The sequence below is a fragment of the Halichoerus grypus genome, chromosome 4 (assembly GCF_964656455.1).
Source record: "Halichoerus grypus chromosome 4, mHalGry1.hap1.1, whole genome shotgun sequence".
Lineage (NCBI taxonomy): Eukaryota > Metazoa > Chordata > Mammalia > Carnivora > Phocidae > Halichoerus > Halichoerus grypus.
Genome location: NC_135715.1, coordinates 173126810 through 173145423, shown reverse-complemented (window position 1 = coordinate 173145423; position 18614 = coordinate 173126810). Strand labels below are relative to the sequence as shown.

The window sequence follows — 18614 nt, the reverse complement described above, 5'->3', positions numbered from 1 at the left end:
CGGGGCGGGGCCCCGGGCGGTCACGTGGGCAGGTCCTTGGTCCCGCGCACCCCGCAGGCCGCCGAGACTCAGTGACCTCTGCGCTTCCGGGACTCAGGCCCTCGGCCGACATGGACGCTCACGGCGAGTGGAGGAGCTTTCTGGCGCCCGGCTTGCTGCAGCACAAACTGGCCATCGTCACTGGCGGGGCCACGGGTATCGGAAAAGCCATCGCGACAGAGCTCCTGCAGCTGGGTACGTGAGCAGCCCCCCTGGGTCAGGCTACCTAGATCCAGGGGTCCGCAGATCCATGGGTCACACTGGTGTGACGTGGGGTCGGGACCCGGGAGGTATTAGGCAGGGCTGGGAGACGTGGACTTGCCAAGCCAAGATTCTGTACATATGGGCGACATTGAAACCGCGGGGGAAAAGGAAGAGTTCTTTCTGAGAAATGCTGGAGACGCGTTGAAAGATGAAACCACTGTTTGTAAACTAAAGGGAAGACAGAATCAAAGATAACGTGCTCGAGGTAGGGAACAAGGAGACCTGTGGAAACATGCTATGGAATTCTTTATAGTTGTGTTTAAAATGAATCCATCCTATGTGTATTACCTAATGAGGAAACGCGGGAAGACTTCATATTTTTCTCTTTATCACTCGTTTATTTAATTATATCATCATTGCCATTTCTGGTTCTGACTTTTCTGCTCATTATGGGTTGTATTTACCTGCTCCTTTACATGACTGCTAGACATTTGAATTTTACCTTGTAGGACGCTGGTTATTTTTATATTCATTTAAATATTCTTGAGCTTTGTTCTGTGTTAATTGCATCACAGAGGTTGTTACTTCTGTTATTAAGTAACATGGAAGCAGTTTGATACTTTATATGTTAAATGTTGACCTGAATGGCCTTTCATCTAGGGCTAATTTTGCTTCACTACTGAGGCCATACGCTTCTAAGTATTTTACCCAGTGCGCCTTCAAACAAGGTTTTGCCTGGTTGGAATACTATTTCCAGTGCTATCTTGGCCTCCCTGGACTCCCAACTTCATCTCTTCCTGGGGGTGGGAAAGGGTTCCTCCTCCTCCCTGTGCTGGAATGATCACAGGGCTCATGTTGTTTGTCTCCATTCTCTGAGATCGCTGTGCCTGCCATGCTACGCCATGTCCAGTGCCTGAAAACCATCCTGCATTATACTTTGACCAGTTTTTTAGTTGTTTTTGTCTGGAGGGTAAACTCAGTTATTGATGGTCCATCTTAACCAGAGGCAAAGTCCTGATTCATCTTTTTTATGGGTACACATGAAACACTTTCTGACCTTTTTTTTTTTTTTTTTTTAATTTGGACAACCAGTGAAAGCATATTTACTTACTCTTGGACTGTTTTCTTTTCAGGGTGTAATGTGGTGATTGCATCTCGTAACTTTGATAGATTAAAATCTGTTGCAGATGAACTGAAGGCCAGCCTGCCCCCCACCAACCAGGCTCAGGTCACTCCCATAAAATGCAACATCCGCAAAGAAGAGGAGGTAATGCAAAAATGTCTGTATCATTTATTCATTCATTTTATTTGAGTGGTTCCTAAACCTGTGCTTCAGATGTTCCTATGGTGGCTGTCTTGGATGAGGTTAACTAGAAGCAGATCCTGTAAAAGAAATTCTTTTGCTAATGATTTATTGAGTGTATTACCTCCCCGGGGAGGGGACAGAAAGAAACAAGGAAGCTAAGCAAGGATGTGGCCTCAGCGAGATTACTTTTTGTGCCTTTCCCCCTTTAAGTCATTTCTTTTCTCTATTTTTTTTTAAATATTTTATTTTTAAGTAGTCAGTCATCTCTACACCCAACATGGGGCTCGAACTCACAACCCCAAGATCAAGAGTCACATGCTGTACCAACTGAACCAGACAGGTGCCCCTTTTAAGTCATTTCTTAGTGTTAATTTTAACCTGATTTCAGTTACTGTTACTGATACCATTTACTGTGACAGACTGCAAGTTCTTTCTTCTCCTACAGTAAGCTGTCAGTCCAAGTAGCAAGTTAGGTTATTAACCAGTTTACTTTTAACATTTTTCTTTAGGTGAACAATTTGGTCAAATCCACCTTAGATATTTATGGTAAGATCAATTTTTTGGTAAACAACGGAGGAGGCCAGTTCATGTCTCCTACAGAACACATTAGTGCAAAGGGATGGCATGCTGTGATTGAGACCAACCTGACAGGCACCTTCTACATGTGCAAAGCAGGCGAGTATGATCAATAACCCAAAAAGTCAAGGTTCTTTATTTAAAGATCATAGAGAATCTTTTTTTCTTTAAAGATTTTATTTATTTGACAAAGAGAGAGAGAGAGACCACATAAGCAGGGAGAGTGGGAAAGGGAGAAGCAGGCTCCCCGCTGAGCAGGGAGCCTGATGCCAGACTCCATCCCAGGACCCTGAGATCATGACCTGAGGCAGAAGCAGAGGCTTAACCGACTGAGCCACCTAGGCGCCCCTAGATCATAGAGAATCTTGAAAGAGAATTGTTAGGGGCTCAGAAACTCCATGTCAGCAGCATTTACTACCCTGATTTACTTGCATACAACACAGAAATGTAAATTGTTGCATTTCTGGATACTAATTTGACAACATTTGTAAAATATGGGTATGGTTTGATCTTATAATTTTATTTCTAGGAATTTATCATGAGAAAATTATTATGAATCTGTACAAAGATACAGCTACAAAGTTGTTCCTGAAATTAAAAAAAAAAAAAAAACTCTCACACTTAGTTTTAAAGAAATGAATCTGTTAAATCTGTTGTAAGGGCCTTTTCATTAACTTGTCAAATCTTCAGGGAGAATGCCAGACAGAGTCCACATTCTTTCTGACTAACAACTAATTAGCATGCATGCATATCATTGGATTGAAAGTTATATTTCATAGGTGGTGATATTCAACTCCTGAGGTTGAGTAACTCAAGGTTTTTGTTAAAAACTATCAAAGACATATTTATGATGAAAACCACAGAATGAGTGTAATTCCAACCCAAAGGGTCTTCACCCTAATATGGATTAGGCTTTATATTCTTAATATCTCTAAGTCAAAATCTTGCAGACATTCCCAGCTTTCAACTTTAAGTAGTAGTATAAAGCTTTATATTCGTTGTGGCTGGCTGTTTCAGTGTAGAGAGGATTGCAAAAACAGGAACTTAAATAACATAGTTTGTTTCTCCCTCACATAAAAAGTCCAGGTAGATAGGGATAACGTGGTAGTTCCATAATCATTAAGGACTGTGATGTTGTGATTTGTAATGAGTATATATTTTGGCCTGTCTCTGGTTCCTGGTTCATAGTTCCCAAGGCTCTTGGAATTTCTTGAGCAATAAGAGCAATGGGAGAATCTTTTGTTATAATATTTGGTCTCTTGTCTTAATTCCTGAAAAGGCTTCAGGGCCACACAGGTGAAATGGGTGTCTGTTATTCATAACAAGTCCTGTTCAACCACAACTGAGTTTATGTTAATGAGGTGACTTTTGGAAATCCTGTAAAGATGGGTATGGGCTAGTTGGTAGGGAACCAACCTTGGTGAGAGTTGGACCTCAGTCTTACCTACTGATTTCTGGGCAAAGGAGAGGGGGCTAAAAGTTGACTCAGTCACTGGTGCCAGTGATTTAATCAGTCAGGACTACATACTGAGGCCTCCATAAAAACATAAAAGGACAGGGTTGGTAAATCAGAACACTTTCACGTGACACCCTGCCAAGTCTCAAGCTCCACAGAGGCAGAAGCTTCTTTGTTCAGGACATTGCCCAGTGTATTGATTCATATCCCCTAACATCCTTTTTTTTTTTAAGATTTTATTTATTTGACAGAGAGAGACACAGTGAGAGAGGGAACACAAGTAGGGGGAGTGGGAGAGGGAGAAGCAGGCTTCCCGCCGAGCAGGGAGCCCAATGTGGGGCTCGATCCCAGGACTCTGGGATCATGACCTGAGCCGAAGGCAGACGCCCAGCCGACTGAGCCACCAAGGTGCCCCTCCCCAACATCTTTTATAACAAACTGTAATCTAGTGAGGAATCTAGTTTCTTGAGTTCTATGAGCCACAATAGCAAATTAAGCAAATCCAAGGAAAGGTTCATGGGAACCTCTGATTTATAGCCTGTTGGTCAGAAGCACAGGTAACAAGCTGGACTTGTGATTGGCATCTGAGACGACCTCACATATCTTGAAGAAATATTCCCATGATAGCCCTGGAAGTGTCGGGAAAAACACAAACATGACTTCAGAGTTCTTTTTTTTTTTTTTTAAGATTTTATTTATTTATTTGACAGAGAGAGACACAGCGAGAGAGAGAACGCAAGCAAGGGAGTGGGAGAGGGAGAAGCAGGCTTCCCGATGAGCAGGGAGCCCGATGTGGGGCTCGATCCCAGGACCCTGGGATCATGACCTGAGCTGAAGGCAGATGCTTAACAACTGAGCCACCCAGCACCCCTGATTTCAGAGTTCTAACATAGAGTACTATTTAACCAGAAGCAGAAAGTCTGTGTAGGGTAATTTAAATAAACTTATTTCTTTTTCTTTTTTTATAGGTTTTTCTTTTTTAGATATTTGATATGGCACATAGTTATTTATTTTCATTTCCAAACTTTTCTGGGCTATTCATGACCTTTTATTCTTTCAGATGAATTTTATATTTAGGTTTTTCCCTCAAAAATGCTGGTGGGGAATTTGATTGGAATTGTGTTCAACCTATCAATAATTTGACAATATGTTGAAATATTATCTCTGCACCATGGCACATCTTTCTATTAATGGATTCTTATTTTATATTTTTTGGCAAAGGTCTGTGGTTTTCGTCATGTAAATCTTTTTTTTTTTTTTTAAGTAGGCTCCATGCTGGTCATGGAGCCCAACACAGGGCTTGAACTCATGACCCTGAGATAAAGACCTGAGCCAAAATCAAGAGTCAGATGCTTAACTGAATGAGCCACCCAGGAGCCCCTCTCATATTTTTTTTACTAAGGTTATACCTAGATATTTTGGATGACTCCTTCTATTTTTTTTTTTTAAGATTTTGTTTGTTTATTTGAGAAAGACAGAAAGAGCACGAGCAGGGGGAGGGGCAGAAGGAGAGGGAGAAGCAGACTCCCCGCTGAGCAGGGAACCTGATGTGGGGCTTGATCCCAGGACTCTGGGATCATGACCTGAGCTGAAGGCAGATGCTTAACTGACTGAGCTACCCAGGCACCCTGACTCCTGCTTTTTTAAATGGGCTCTGTCCCCAATTATTTTCAGCTGGATTATTGTTGGTTTATGGAAGAATTATTTTTTCAAGTTGATCTTGTAGCTTTATCTAGTAATTTGTATCTTTATCTAACAGTTTTTGAAATTAGTCTTTCAGGTGTTTTAGCTATACAATCATGTTGTCTAAAAATAAATAATGCATTTCATTGAGTCAAAGATACAGTCAATGTATCTTTGGTGAAATGCACCATCATTTTATATACTACTAAGAAAGTACAAACAGTGTTATTTGTATCTTAAGAAGCCACCAACTGTAAAACATATCCCAGCTTCATGTGAAATGTGAAAATAATATGAAAGAATTGTCTTAGAGCCCCAAAATACTATATTTTATGTCTTCTTTTCTAGTGGCTTTACCTCCTTTTTCTGTTATATATATGAATTGGTAAGAAATTCACTGGAAAGCACTGGTAAGAAATTCACTGGAAAGCACTGGAAAGCATTAAGTAATACTGGGAACACGTTCTTATTTTTGTCTAAGGTTTTAATAGGAATAGGTCTTGCATTGTTCTCTGGCCTTTACATTCTAAAAATTAGATTTCTATTGAAATGAGTCTTGAGGATACATATCTGACATTGTCTTGATTTGTATGAATAGAGTTGATGGCTAAATATCAATTGGGCTTCTAGGGGCACCTGGGTGGCTCAGTCGGTTAAACGGCTGCCTTCAGCTCAGGTCATGATCCCAGGGTCCTGGGATCGAGCCCCGTATCAGGCTCCTTGCTCAGCGGAGAGCCTGCTTCTCCCTCTCCCTCTGCCTGCCTCTCTGCCTACTTGTGCTCTCTATCTCTCCATCAAATAAATAAATAAAATCTTTAAAAATAAATAAATAAATAAATAAATATCAACTGGGCTTCGAAAAGGATAAAATACTTAAAGAATGAGGGACGGCTGGGTGGCTTAGTCAGTTGAGCATCTGACTCTTGATTTCGGCTCAGGTCATGAGCTCTCATGAGATCGAGTCCTGTGTAGGGTTCTGCGCAGGGTGTGGAACCTGCTTAAGAGTCTCTCTCCCTCTCCCTCTGCCCCTCTGCCCACCCCACCCCCCACCCCCACTCCTGCTCTCTCCCCGTAAAAAAAAAAAACAATTGAAAAGAAAATACTTAAAGAATTAAGTTAACAAAAGAAGGATAAGACTTGTATCTAAAAACTACAAAATATTGCTGACAGAAATGAAAGAAGATCAAAAACTAAATGGAAAAACATTCAGTGTTTATGAATTGGAAGACTCGATATGGTTAAGATGGTAGTTCTTCCCAAATTGATATGTAGGTTCAATGCAGTCCCTGTTATTTTTGCAAAAATTGACAAGCAGATCCTAAAATACATGTGGAAGTGCAAAGGACTCAGCATAGCCAAAACAGTTTGGCAAAACAGGAAAGTTGGAGGACTTATACTTCTTGATTTCAAGACATTGTGGTACTGGCAGAAGGATGGTTGTATAGATCTTTTGGACAAATTTGAGAGTCCAGAAATAAACCCTTAGAGTTGTGGTCAAACCCTTACATTTATGATTTTGGCCAAAGGGGCCAAGGCAGTTCTATGGGGAAATGATAGTGTTTTCAGCAGATGGTGCAGGTACAATTGGATATCCACATGCAAAAAGTAAAATTGTATAACTTTTAGAAGCAAATAAAGGACAAAATCTTTATGACCTTGGCTTCAGCAAAGAGTCCTGAGATGCACCATCCAACATACCATGCACAAAGTAAAAAAATGATAAACGTGACTTCATCAAAATTAAATACTTCAAAGACAACATTTCAAAAGACAACGTTAAGAAAATGAAAAGATAAGCCACAGACTGGGAGAAATCACATATCTGATAAAGGACTTGTATCCAGAATATAAAAAGAACTCTTATAATTCAATATTAAGAAAACAAACCAATTAAAAAATGGGCAAAAGATTTGAATAGATATTTTACCAAAGAAGATATATGAGTGGCTAATAAATACATCAGAAGATTCTCAGCACCATTAGTCATTAGTCATTCGGGACATGCAAATCAAAACCTCAGTGAAATATCACTTTATACCCACTAGAATGGCTATAATAAAAAAGTCGGGCAATAATAGTATGGAGAAACTGGAACCCTCATGCTTTTCTGGTAGAAATGTAAAATAGTGGAGACACCGGAAAATAGTTTGGCAGTTTCTTAAAAAGTTAAACATGCAATTACCATATAACCCAGCAGTTCCATCCCTAAGCATCTACCCAAGAGAAATAAAAACATATGTCCAGGGGCGCCTGGGTCAGTTAAGTGTCTGACTTCAGCTCAGGTCATGATCCCAGGGTCCTGGGGTTGAGCCCTGTGTCGGGCTCCCTGGGAGTCTGCTTCTCACTGTCTTCTGACCCTCTCCCTTGCTCGTGAGCTTGTTCTCTCTCTCTCTCTCTCTCACTCTTTCTCTCTCAAATAAATATCTAAAAAAAAAAAATATGTCCACACGACAGTTTGTATTCATAATCACCCACCAGTGGAAACAATCCAAATGTTCATCTGCTGGTTAATAGATAAATGAAATATGGCATATCTATTCACTGGAATACTATTCGGCAATAAAAAGTTAACTATTGATACATGTTACCACATGGATGAACCTCACAAACATTATTCTAAGTAAAAGAAGCCAGACACAAAAGACCACATATTGTGTGATTTCATTTATATGAAATGTTCAGAAAAGGCAAATTTATATAAACGGAAAGTAGATGAGGGTTTGCATGGGGATGGCTTGGGCTGCAGATGGGCACAAAGGAACATTTTGGGGGTGATGGAGTATTCTAAAACTGGATTGTGATAGTGGTTGCATGACTGTATATTTATTAAAAATCATTAAATTGTACACATAAAGTGGATGAGTTTCATGATATGTCAATTATATTCAATCAGGCTTTTTATAAAAAGGAAATGTAAATTAAAAATTTTAAAATAGCAAGCAAGATGCTGGGACAGTGGATGAGAAGAGAGGACACTATTTCATATGATTGTCATTGGTCTGTTTCCTACAGTTTACAACTCCTGGATGAAAGAGCATGGAGGATCTATTGTCAATATTATTATCCTTACTAGAAATGGATTTCCAGGATTTGTGTAAGCATACTTAATGTATATGTATTTTTTTCCTGTGTCTTTGGGTTTGTCCTCTGAATAGGGGGAGTAGGGTGGAGAAAATCTCATAAGTCACAATCCTTAATCCTGTAATGAGTTTCGATCTCAATATTTAGCATTGCCCTTTATTTGAACTTTAAAAATGTACTTCCAAAACATTACCATGCATATTAGGCTTTCCAGATTTACCAAGAAAATAAAACAGGAGGCCCTATTAATTTTTTATTATAAGTCTGTCCCAAATATCGCATGGGGCATATTTATGCTAAAATTTTTTTATTGTTTATCTGAAATTCAAATTTAACTGAATGTCCTGTATTTTATCCAGTAACCCTAATCCAGATGTCACTAAACTGGTCATCATTGTCTGGAGAGAGCTTTTTTGTTAACGTGTGGAAATGCAGCGAATTTAGATTAATTTAGATTTGAATACTGTGAATATACCTCTTCAATTTTAGACAGAACTGCTAAATTGTTACTCCATAACGGAGTTTGACATATTTGACTCTTATTCTGATTTTGGTAAATTTTTATGTTGGAAATAGATTAAAAAAAAAAGTCAATCAGTGAACTAATTTAGCCTACTGGTTCAGTAGATTCTTCCGTAATAATCTAAATGGGCATCCACATAGAACAAAGAGAAAAACAGTGTGCCAGGAAGCTACTTGAAAACCGCACGTTTAGCTGTTAAAAAGTCTGATTTACAAAAAATTCATTTTGCTGATTTCTTTCATATCTTTTATAAGTTCTGATTCCTTCCTTTTTTTTTAACTAAAATTTTAAAAAAATTTTCCAACATAGAATATTTCTTCTTATGAAATAGACCTATCTGAGCATTATAAAAACAAAGCATGCTAGTTTTTACATATATATAAAACTGCATAAGGTACAAAGTCGAGTGCTCTATACCTTCTCATCCCAGAGATAACCTGTTAACCAAGTAAGACAGTGACCTGAATTCCTTTATTAGTAATATGTAATCTGTAATCTGCAGGGTGATATTTTGGCACTGCATGAATATCTTATTTGTCATTGTGATTTTTGCAAACATTGTTGATTCTTACCTGAATCACTTACTACATTAGGGTGAGAGGTTGTTGATTTTTCTGGTTTCATAATTGCTTCTGTATTTATTAGCTGATATTCTTCCATAAAAAGACTTCTCTGCAACAGCCATTCCTTCTTTCTCTATATATTTATTATTATCGTTATTATTATTAAATTTTTTGGTATACCACTATTATGGACTTACAGATTTCAAATTCCTCTTTTCAAACGCATGTAATAGCTCAAACTTAATAGAAATTTGTATTGTTTCTACATTTTCCATTACAAATAATTCTGCAGTGAATAACACTGTACATATTTGTTTCATATTTGCAGAGTTATATCTTCAGGGTAGATCCTGGAAGTTGGATTGCTGGGTGAAGGTGAAGGGTAAATGCATACTTTTAGGTATTTTCCAACCAGCAAAGTATGAGAGTACCTGTTCCCCAGAGCCTGACCTAAAATATGTGTTGTCAACTTCTGGACAACTCCGATGGTCAAGAAATGGTATTCTCAGTGGAGCATCTTTTGATTTGTTGAAAGGCTATCTGGATATCTTGTGTGTATGTTTGAGTCGTATTGCTGTCTTGGCACGTTTTTTCTTAATATTTTCTGAGGCTAGTCTGTTTTCCATTACATCTATGCAGGGGAGTTTGGTCTGAGCTGCTGATCTTTTGGGTCATTGTCAATAATTAAGAGGGCAGGGGCATCTGGGTGGCTCATTCGGTTAAGCGTCTGCCTTGGGCTCAGGTCATGATCCCAGGGTCTTGGGATCGAGCCCTGCATTGGGCTCCCTGCTCAGTGGAGAGCCTGCTTCTCCCTCTCCCTCTGCCTGCCGCTCTGCCTATCTGTGCTCGCTCTCTATGTCTCTGTCAAATAAATAAATAAAATCTTTAAAAAAAAATAATTATGAGGGCAAAAGATAGGTCAAAAAAGCAACTCACGTCTCCCATGGACAGACAGTTTGTAACTCAAATGCCATCAGTAGGTGAATGACTAAACACACTGTGGTATATCTATATAACAGACTACTACTTGGAAATAAGATGTAATGAATTATTATTTTTTTTTTTAATTTTTTTTTTTTTTTTTTTTAAGATTTTATTTATTTGCGAGAGAGAGAATGAGAGACAGAGAGCATGAGAGGGAGGAGGGTCAGAGGGAGAAGCAGACTCCCTGCCGAGCAGGGAGCCCGATGTGGGACTCGATCCCGGGACTCCAGGATCATGACCTGAGCCGAAGGCAGTCGCTTAACCAACTGAGCCACCAAGGCGCCCCAAGATGTAATGAATTATTAACTCATGCAACAACATGGATGAATCTCAAAATAATTATTCTAAGTGAAAGAGGCCTGATGATAAGAGTGTATATTGTATGATTTTATGTGTTTAAGTTGTAGAAGCATTAAAAACATTGGTTAGTGCTATATTCACTGAAGAGTTGTGCATCCTTCTGCCTCCTGTTTATAAATTAGAGGAAGAAAATGAAGCAATGTGACAGCCTTCAAGACAGTTTATCACTCATATCACTCATCTGTTCCTGCACAGATTGTAAGAGATTTTAAATCACATCTGATACAGAAATAAGGCCTTAGTACTTCAGGAAATTGGTCATTGAAAGAACAAATGTGAGACCTGTCATGGAAATGGTAACATATAATCTCAGTCAACTCATAGTTCAAATAAATGTCAGTCCCTCTGGGCTTTTCCTTTAGAAGAAGAGTGACTGGGACAGCACTTCATGTGACCTAGTCATCACTCCAAAGCTGGATTGTCTAGCATCTATTCTGTTCCCCACTTTCACTTCCTGGAAAGGGAGTCTTTACAAACCCCGATGGTCCATTCAGGCTTCTCATCCACCTGGACCTCCTAGGACCTTCAGAACAAAGTACTGGATAAGTTGTAAGTCTCTGTGGATTTGGGTGAACTCTTTGCTTTTTTCTTCACAAATGTCACAGTTTTTTTGTTTTTTTGGGGGGGGGTTATTATAGTTGTTGTTATTGTTTTTTATCCTCAGAGATAAGCTGGTTAGGATGTGCTGTTTTGGGATCCAGAGGAACTTCTTTCAGTTCTCGTATAACTTTCTGCAGAGCTGAATACCATGGAGGAAGACCGCATCCTTCTTTCCTTAACTGGAAAGGATGGAGAGCGGGGGCCTCAGGCTCTCACACCTGTTGCAGATGCTCTTGACCTCCACCAGCAATTTCACTTCTGACATCACACGCTTCTCTGTCACCTTCTCTGGTAGATCTTTGAGTATGGAAATGTAGTCTGAACATGCTGTTATGTTTGCATTAAGTTTCTACTGAATGTCCTTCTCTTCAACTGTGAAGCTTGAGAAAACTATGTAGGGGAGGAAAAAGAATTTTCCCTCTACCCTTCTGAGTTCTTAGTTGAGATCCCTGTAATAAAAGACAAATTAACAAGACCATAACAAACAACTTTATTCATATGTATGCATCATGTATATATGGGAAATACCCAGGGGAAAATGAGTAGCTTCCTTGAGTGGCTTAGAACTCAGACTGAACCACTATCTTAGTAAGGAAAGGGGAGGGGAGATGGAGGCCTCGTAGAGGAGAGTAAGTGATGTTTAGGAAAGATGCATGGGTCCCTTGGAAGAGTAGATGGGAGGTATGGTAGTTTGTGACAGAGTGTGTCTGGGTTGTGGTGTCAACTTCTAGTCTTTATGTTGTGACCAGAGGCAATCTTCCCTGGTAGATGAAACCCTTGGGGAGGGGATTTATGGCTATTGAGTTCCTTTTGGTGGAACCCATTCTATCTTTAGGGAGATAAAGGAGTTCAGAGAAAGCTTCTCCCTGCATTTGCTGTTTTTCAAGTGCCTATAGCTCAAAATAATATATCAAAACAGCATAATTTGGGTGGCATGTCCTGAGCTCCTACCATCATATTTTGGAGTGGCATATTCTGTTGCCCTTCATCTGCCTCTTGCTCATGTTCAACAAACTGGTTCAGATGCTGAAATTCAGTAATTTCTGTCTCTGGTTTTCCACTTCTGCCTCTCAGTTCTAGTGGCTTTCTCGGGCGGTTACCAGTTTCTGAACGTCTGCCACTTGCTTCTTCAGGGGCTCAACATAACTGCTGAGCCTTTTCCTATGATAAGAGGCAGGACCTCATGTGATGGCCCTGGTGATCAGGGCGCTGAGTGCAAGGGGACAAACACCTCTAGGTCCTCCTCACAGAAAAGGGTCAGGGCTTGATTGCGCTTCTACATAAGCATGTCTGTTCCTGCCCCTTCCTCTTGCTCCTCGTGTTGTGGAGAAGCCTGGCAATTTCCATTATCCTTCCCAGCTGAGTGTTGCTTTGGGGCCCCTCTTAGCATTGGTGGCGGTAGGCAGGGCAAGGGAACGTGTCCTGTAGATAACCCAGGACTGCTGGATGCAGTAGCAACAGAAGTTGTGGCCACATCTGATGGTGATGGGATTACTTGGGTAATTCTGACAAAATAGTTGGCTTCTGCCTGGAGTCCCACCAGGGTTGCTGCGGCCAACACTAGGACAGGGATGGGTTTTCTTCAAGAAGGTTGGGCTCTGTAGGTCTTCTATAGTGAGAAGTGGATATGACCCCAGATCTCACATACTTGGTGCCAAGGACCTTATAATTAGAAATTCTAAGCCACAGTGTATCTGTACCTTGTGCATAAGACCCCCTCTAGATGCAGACCTAACTATTTTGAACTTCCTATCTGGAAATGTATTAAAATTTACTTCAACTTTGGTGTGTCTAGAAATTCTATTGATACTATTTTTAGCCCAATATATGAATTTCTTATCCCTTATCATCTAAAATTGATTTAAAAAATAACCACACTTGTAACCCTCAAAATTACCAACTTCTTACTTTTTCTACATAATAAAAGATCTTCAAAATATTTCTCTTATGGTCATGGTGTTTTGGAGGATCTTACGTGTGCCTGTAACGTAAGATTTGTTTGACTCTCAGATAGCTGTGTTTTGGCTTTAACATTGAAGGACCCACTTCTTTCCCACTGTTCAGTCAAGGACTCCAAAAGACAGACTCAACAAGAGTATGTCTGTGGGGTTCTGACAGGTCACTGACATACCTGTCAGTTTAGTTAACGAGAGAAACATTCAGTGGAAGCTGATTGTAATTTTTATGTTTTGTCGTTTAAAGGCATAGTGGAGCTGCCAGAGCAGGGGTTTACAACCTCACCAAATCCTTAGCTGTGGAATGGGCCAGCAGTGGAATAAGGATCAACTGTGTTGCCCCTGTAGGTAACTGTTTCGTATGAAAGCTGTTGACAAATTGTGCTTTTCTGATTCCATTTGTATTGTCGATGGAGGTATTTGTTAATATGCATGCATACTAAAAAAGATTGGCTTTTAAAAATAGATAAAATTGGAAAGAAGTATGCTTTGATTTACAACTAGATTGTCAAGAAGGTTACATTAAGCCAATGATTCTCAATCTTGACAATATATTAGAATTATCGATGAAATGTTTAAAAAATATTGATATGTAAGCTTGACTCCAAACTATGGAGTCTAGGTGTTGCTATTTTTTTAAAAGCTACCCAGGAAATTCAAATGCACAGTGAAGATTGAGAACCACTGCTTTAGAGAATGAATATTTGCCAGATTATTTTGTTATTTCTCGGTGTATCATTAATGCTTCATTAGGAGAGAGAGAAAAAAACTAAGGTCTAATTCAAGTTAAAGATTGATTAGAAGTGAAGAGAAAATATCTTGGCAACATACTTGAAAGCTAGTAAAAGCTAAATAAAAGAATTCCCAAACAACTAAAATTTTAGTTTATTTATATTGGATTCAAATATTTTATCTGTGATTTCACCATAATGAAAACATTTCATTTTCTAAGTCTCATGGAACCACAGCCCAGGCTTCTGTCATAAAGCAGAGAAGCCTGGTGGAAGATAGAATAGACTCCCCTATCCTCCTTTTCCTACTAAAGTGCCCCTCTGATCTATTCATTTAATTATGTTTTTGGAAAACACATCTTTTCAGGAAAAATGTAGGGCTTGGCTGGCTATTAAGAGAGAAGAGGTCACAAAATGAGCATTCAGAGAATCCATTTGTAATCGTGGTTGAGGATATTGAGAAAAATTAATATTAGAAATGTTGACTTTTTGGGGCACCTGGGTAGCTCAGTCATTAAGCGTCTGCCTTCAGCTCAGGTCATGATCCCAGGGTCCTGGGATCGAGCCCTGCATCAGGCTCCCTGTTCAGCGGGAAGCCTGCTTCTCCCTCTCCCACTCCCTCTGCTTGTGTTCCCTCTCTCACTGTGTCTCTCTCTGTCAAATAAATAAATAAAACCTTTAAAAAAAAAAAAAAGAAATGTTGACTTTTCTAATTAAACTTAAGCCACTTACTTTTTGGCATGGGTCAATGACTGCCTTGATGTCTTCATGATTTTAAAATTTAGTTTTATGTACTTTATTTTGTTCTTTTTTTATTCTCAAACTTAGGGAGTTATTTATTCCCCAACTGCTTTTGACAACTATGGTCCTTTGGCAAAGAACTTATTTGAAAATTGCTTTAGCAGAATCCCAGCGAAGCGAATTGGAGTTCCTGAGGAGGTAATGTATATTTCTAACATTGATTCCAATTGCTTTCATTTATACTTTGGAAAATTGTAACATTTGATGTCCTTTTTACACAATCTGGTTGGCTGATAGAGATGAGCGCTCCCATTGCCACCAGCCCGTTCCCCCTGCACTTTCTGGCTCTGTGCCTTATACACTCAGAGCAGTCTTTATCCAGAACTGAATGCAGTGTGAATTAAGAACAGCATGGTTTTATTTCACTGCACTTTTCAGCTATGTTATTTTATCACATGGCCTTTGTTGGTACACAGGACCCTAAGCCAAATCAGGTGATGATGGCTATGTGAAGTTCCATACTTGATTTCTGTAAGGTGGCCAGATTTACGTATGTAGAAATCAGTAGCTTTCTTAAAGGCCAGCAATATCAGTCTTAAAATACAATGAAAAAAGGATATCTTTTCTACAATACTAATAAAAATGGAAATACCTGGCATAAATTTAGCTCTGAATGACAAGAAATTTATTCCTGAAGCACAGAAAAAAAAGAATAAGTAGAAACATGTCATATTCCTCAATGGAGAGAATCGATTTTATTAAAATCAAGTTTCCCTTTGTTTGATGACAGAGGGTAGCTACGCTTGTACTGAGCAGAGCATAACATAGAGTTGTGAGATATTATGTTGTACACTTGAAACTAATGTAGTATCGTATGTCAACTGTATTTTAATTAAAAAAATAATAAAAAATAAAAATAAATAATACCATGTTTCCCTAAACTAATGCATACATTTAATATAGTTTGGGAATTAAACACACTGGTTCTAAAGTTTGTCTAGAAAAATATTAATGCAAAATCAGCCAAAAAATGTTTTGAAAAAGAATAATTGGGGGGGGGATTTGACCTTTCCAATATCAAAATACATTATAATGCTATACTTATTTAGGATATCTGGTGCTGGCACTGAAATAGAATAAATTTAGTGGAACAGGATGCACTCCTATATCAGTACCATGTATATATGAGGAGTTTAATAGGATAAACGTAGCATTTCAAATCTGTGAGAAAAGGATTGGCCATTTAGCGTAAGTCTTATGGAAATTAGCTGCTTAATTAGAAATAAATTAGGCCTCCTATCTCATGCCACATACAAAATAATTTTCAGATATATTAAAGTGCTAAATGTAAAGGCAAAACCATAAAACTCTTAAAAGAAAATGTTTTCTAATTTCTAAACTAGCTTTCGTTGGCATTCTGATGTCTTTCCAGAAATTTACTAGGCATACCCCAAAGACCCGTATTTACCGACCTTTTTACAAATTGGGATTCTACTCTATGTGCTATTCTGCAACTTGCTATGGATATACCATGATACATTTAATTAGGCTCCACTGTTGCACATTTAGATTCCATTTATATTTTCAATATTGTGGTAATTCTGCAGTGAAATCCCTGAACACAGACATGCACTCTTGTGTCAGGGGTAACTTTCTAGAATTCTTGAAGTAAAATAGTTTTGCATATTAAGTTTTTGGAAGATACTGTTAAATCAGACATTTGATGGACCATTTTAAGCAAGGTGTTTGGATTTCTATTCTGAAAACTGAGAGGGGTTTTAAAAGATTTTAATCAAGGGGATGATATGATTAAATTTTTATTTTGGACAGAACACTCCTTTTATTTATGTGAACTATATTATCTCTCTCTTTTTTTTTTTAAAGATTTACTTATTTATTTGAAAGAGAGAGAGAGCACAAGCAGGGGAGTGGCAGGCAGAGAGAGAGGGAGAAGCAGGATCACTGAGCAGGAAGCCTGACTCGGGGCTCGATCCCAGCCTTGACCCTCATGACCTGAGCCGAAGGCAGACGCTTAATGACTGAGCCACCCAGGCGCCTCCCCCCCTTTTTAAAAGATTTTATTTATTTATTTGAAAGAGAGAGAGAGTATATTATCTCTATTTACTGTATAGAAATCAAAATTGAGAAGTTTAAGAAATAGTTATCAGTTCATTTAAAATAATAGTAAATAGTAAAATAATAGTAAAAAGGCACTACATGTTAACATAAATAATATTTTTAATGAAAAATTGCTGTGCTTTAAAAAGCAAGAGAAAACCATTTTTGCATTTGCTTTACACTTTCCTAAATCTCAAATGGATGGCTTAACAGAATACAGCTGGATGCTCACATCTGTGTCTGCATTCCATACATTGCTATATGTTGTTTTGTTTAAAGCATATGAAGAAATCCAGGTTCATGTACATGTACAGTTGGAAAAGGGAGGAGCATTTTAACAGTCTTTTTAGATAATTGGGGATATTCTTCTTTGATATTTGACAAGTGGCTGTTTCGTAAAGATAGGTTGCAATGTGGATTGATCTCAAACCATGTCAGTGAATCTGTTGTACTCTGTTACATTAAAATCCACTGGTCTAGGGCGCCTGGGTGACCCAGTTTGTTGGGGGACTGCCTTTGGCTCAGGTCATGGTCCTGGAGTCCTGAGATCGAATCCCACTTCGGGCTTCCTGCTTTGTGGGGAGTCTGCTTCTCCCTCTGACCCTTTCCCCTCTCATGCTCTGTCTCTCTCATTCTCTCTCTCTCTCAAATAAATAAATAAAATCTTAATAAAATAAAATCCACTGGTCTTTCTTGCACTTTGACTGCATCTTTCACCCACAGATGATTTTGTGACATAGTTATTGTTCTTTTGGGAAACACCGGTCCACTGAGTTATGGAAATCTTCTAGATGTTGACACACAGTCCATTATACAATATCAAAAGATCACATTTGTGAGGAGTCCAAGATGGCGAGAAATAGGAGACCTTAGTTTGTCTGGTCCCTTAGGAATTCAGCTAGATAGCTATCAAATCATTCTGAGCACCTGTGGACTCAACCAGAGATCTAAGAGAAGAATTGCTAGATCCTACAAATAGAAAAGTGACCACTTTCTGCAAGAATGACAAGATGGAAAAACTCACCCCAAAAGAGAGAATAAGAGGCAGTACTGACTGCCAAGAACCTAATCAGTATGGATATAATAAGTAAGATGTTGGGACTAGAGTTCAAAATAACGATTATACTGGCTGGCTTGAAAAAAGCATAGAAGACACTAGAGAATCCCTTTCTGGAGAAATAAGAGAACTAAAATCTAATTAAGTTGAAATAAAAAAGGCTATTTAATAAAAAATGTAGGGTCTAACTGCTAGGATAAATGAGGTAGAAGAGAGAATTAGTGATATAGAAGACAAAATAATAGAGAATAAAGAAGCAGGGGAAAAGAGAGATTAACAATTACTGGATCATGTGGGGAGAATTCGAGAGGTAAGTAATACCATAAAGCAAAACAGTATTAGAATAATTGGGATCCCAGGAGAAGAGGAAAGAGAGAAGGGGGCAGAAGGTATATTGGAGCAAATTATAGTTGAGAACTTCCTAATCTGGGGAAGGAAACAGGCATTCAAGTCCAGGAAGTGGAGGGAAGCCCCCCTCAAAATCAATAAAAATAGGTCAACAACAACATATGACAGTGAATCTTGCAAATCTCAGAGACAAAAAAAATCCTGAAAGCAGCTCAGGACAAGAGGTCCATAACCTATAAGGGTAGGAACATGAGACTAGCAGCAGACCTATCCACAGAGACCTGGCAGG

The 18614-nt window shown here is 38.8% G+C and overlaps 1 protein-coding gene across 1 annotated transcript in view; it reads left to right on the top strand.

The window, feature by feature from the left end:
* Positions 1-2: 2 nt before the first annotated feature.
* Positions 3-18614, top strand: part of PECR (peroxisomal trans-2-enoyl-CoA reductase) — a 28797-nt gene continuing 10185 nt past the window's right edge. The window contains exons 1-6 of the mRNA XM_036085322.2: positions 3-234; positions 1377-1510; positions 2059-2224; positions 8277-8358; positions 13578-13674; positions 14890-15000. Of these exons, the coding sequence (XP_035941215.2) occupies positions 111-234; positions 1377-1510; positions 2059-2224; positions 8277-8358; positions 13578-13674; positions 14890-15000 (714 nt within the window). The 5' untranslated portion in view covers positions 3-110. The remainder of the gene's footprint in view (positions 235-1376; positions 1511-2058; positions 2225-8276; positions 8359-13577; positions 13675-14889; positions 15001-18614) is intronic.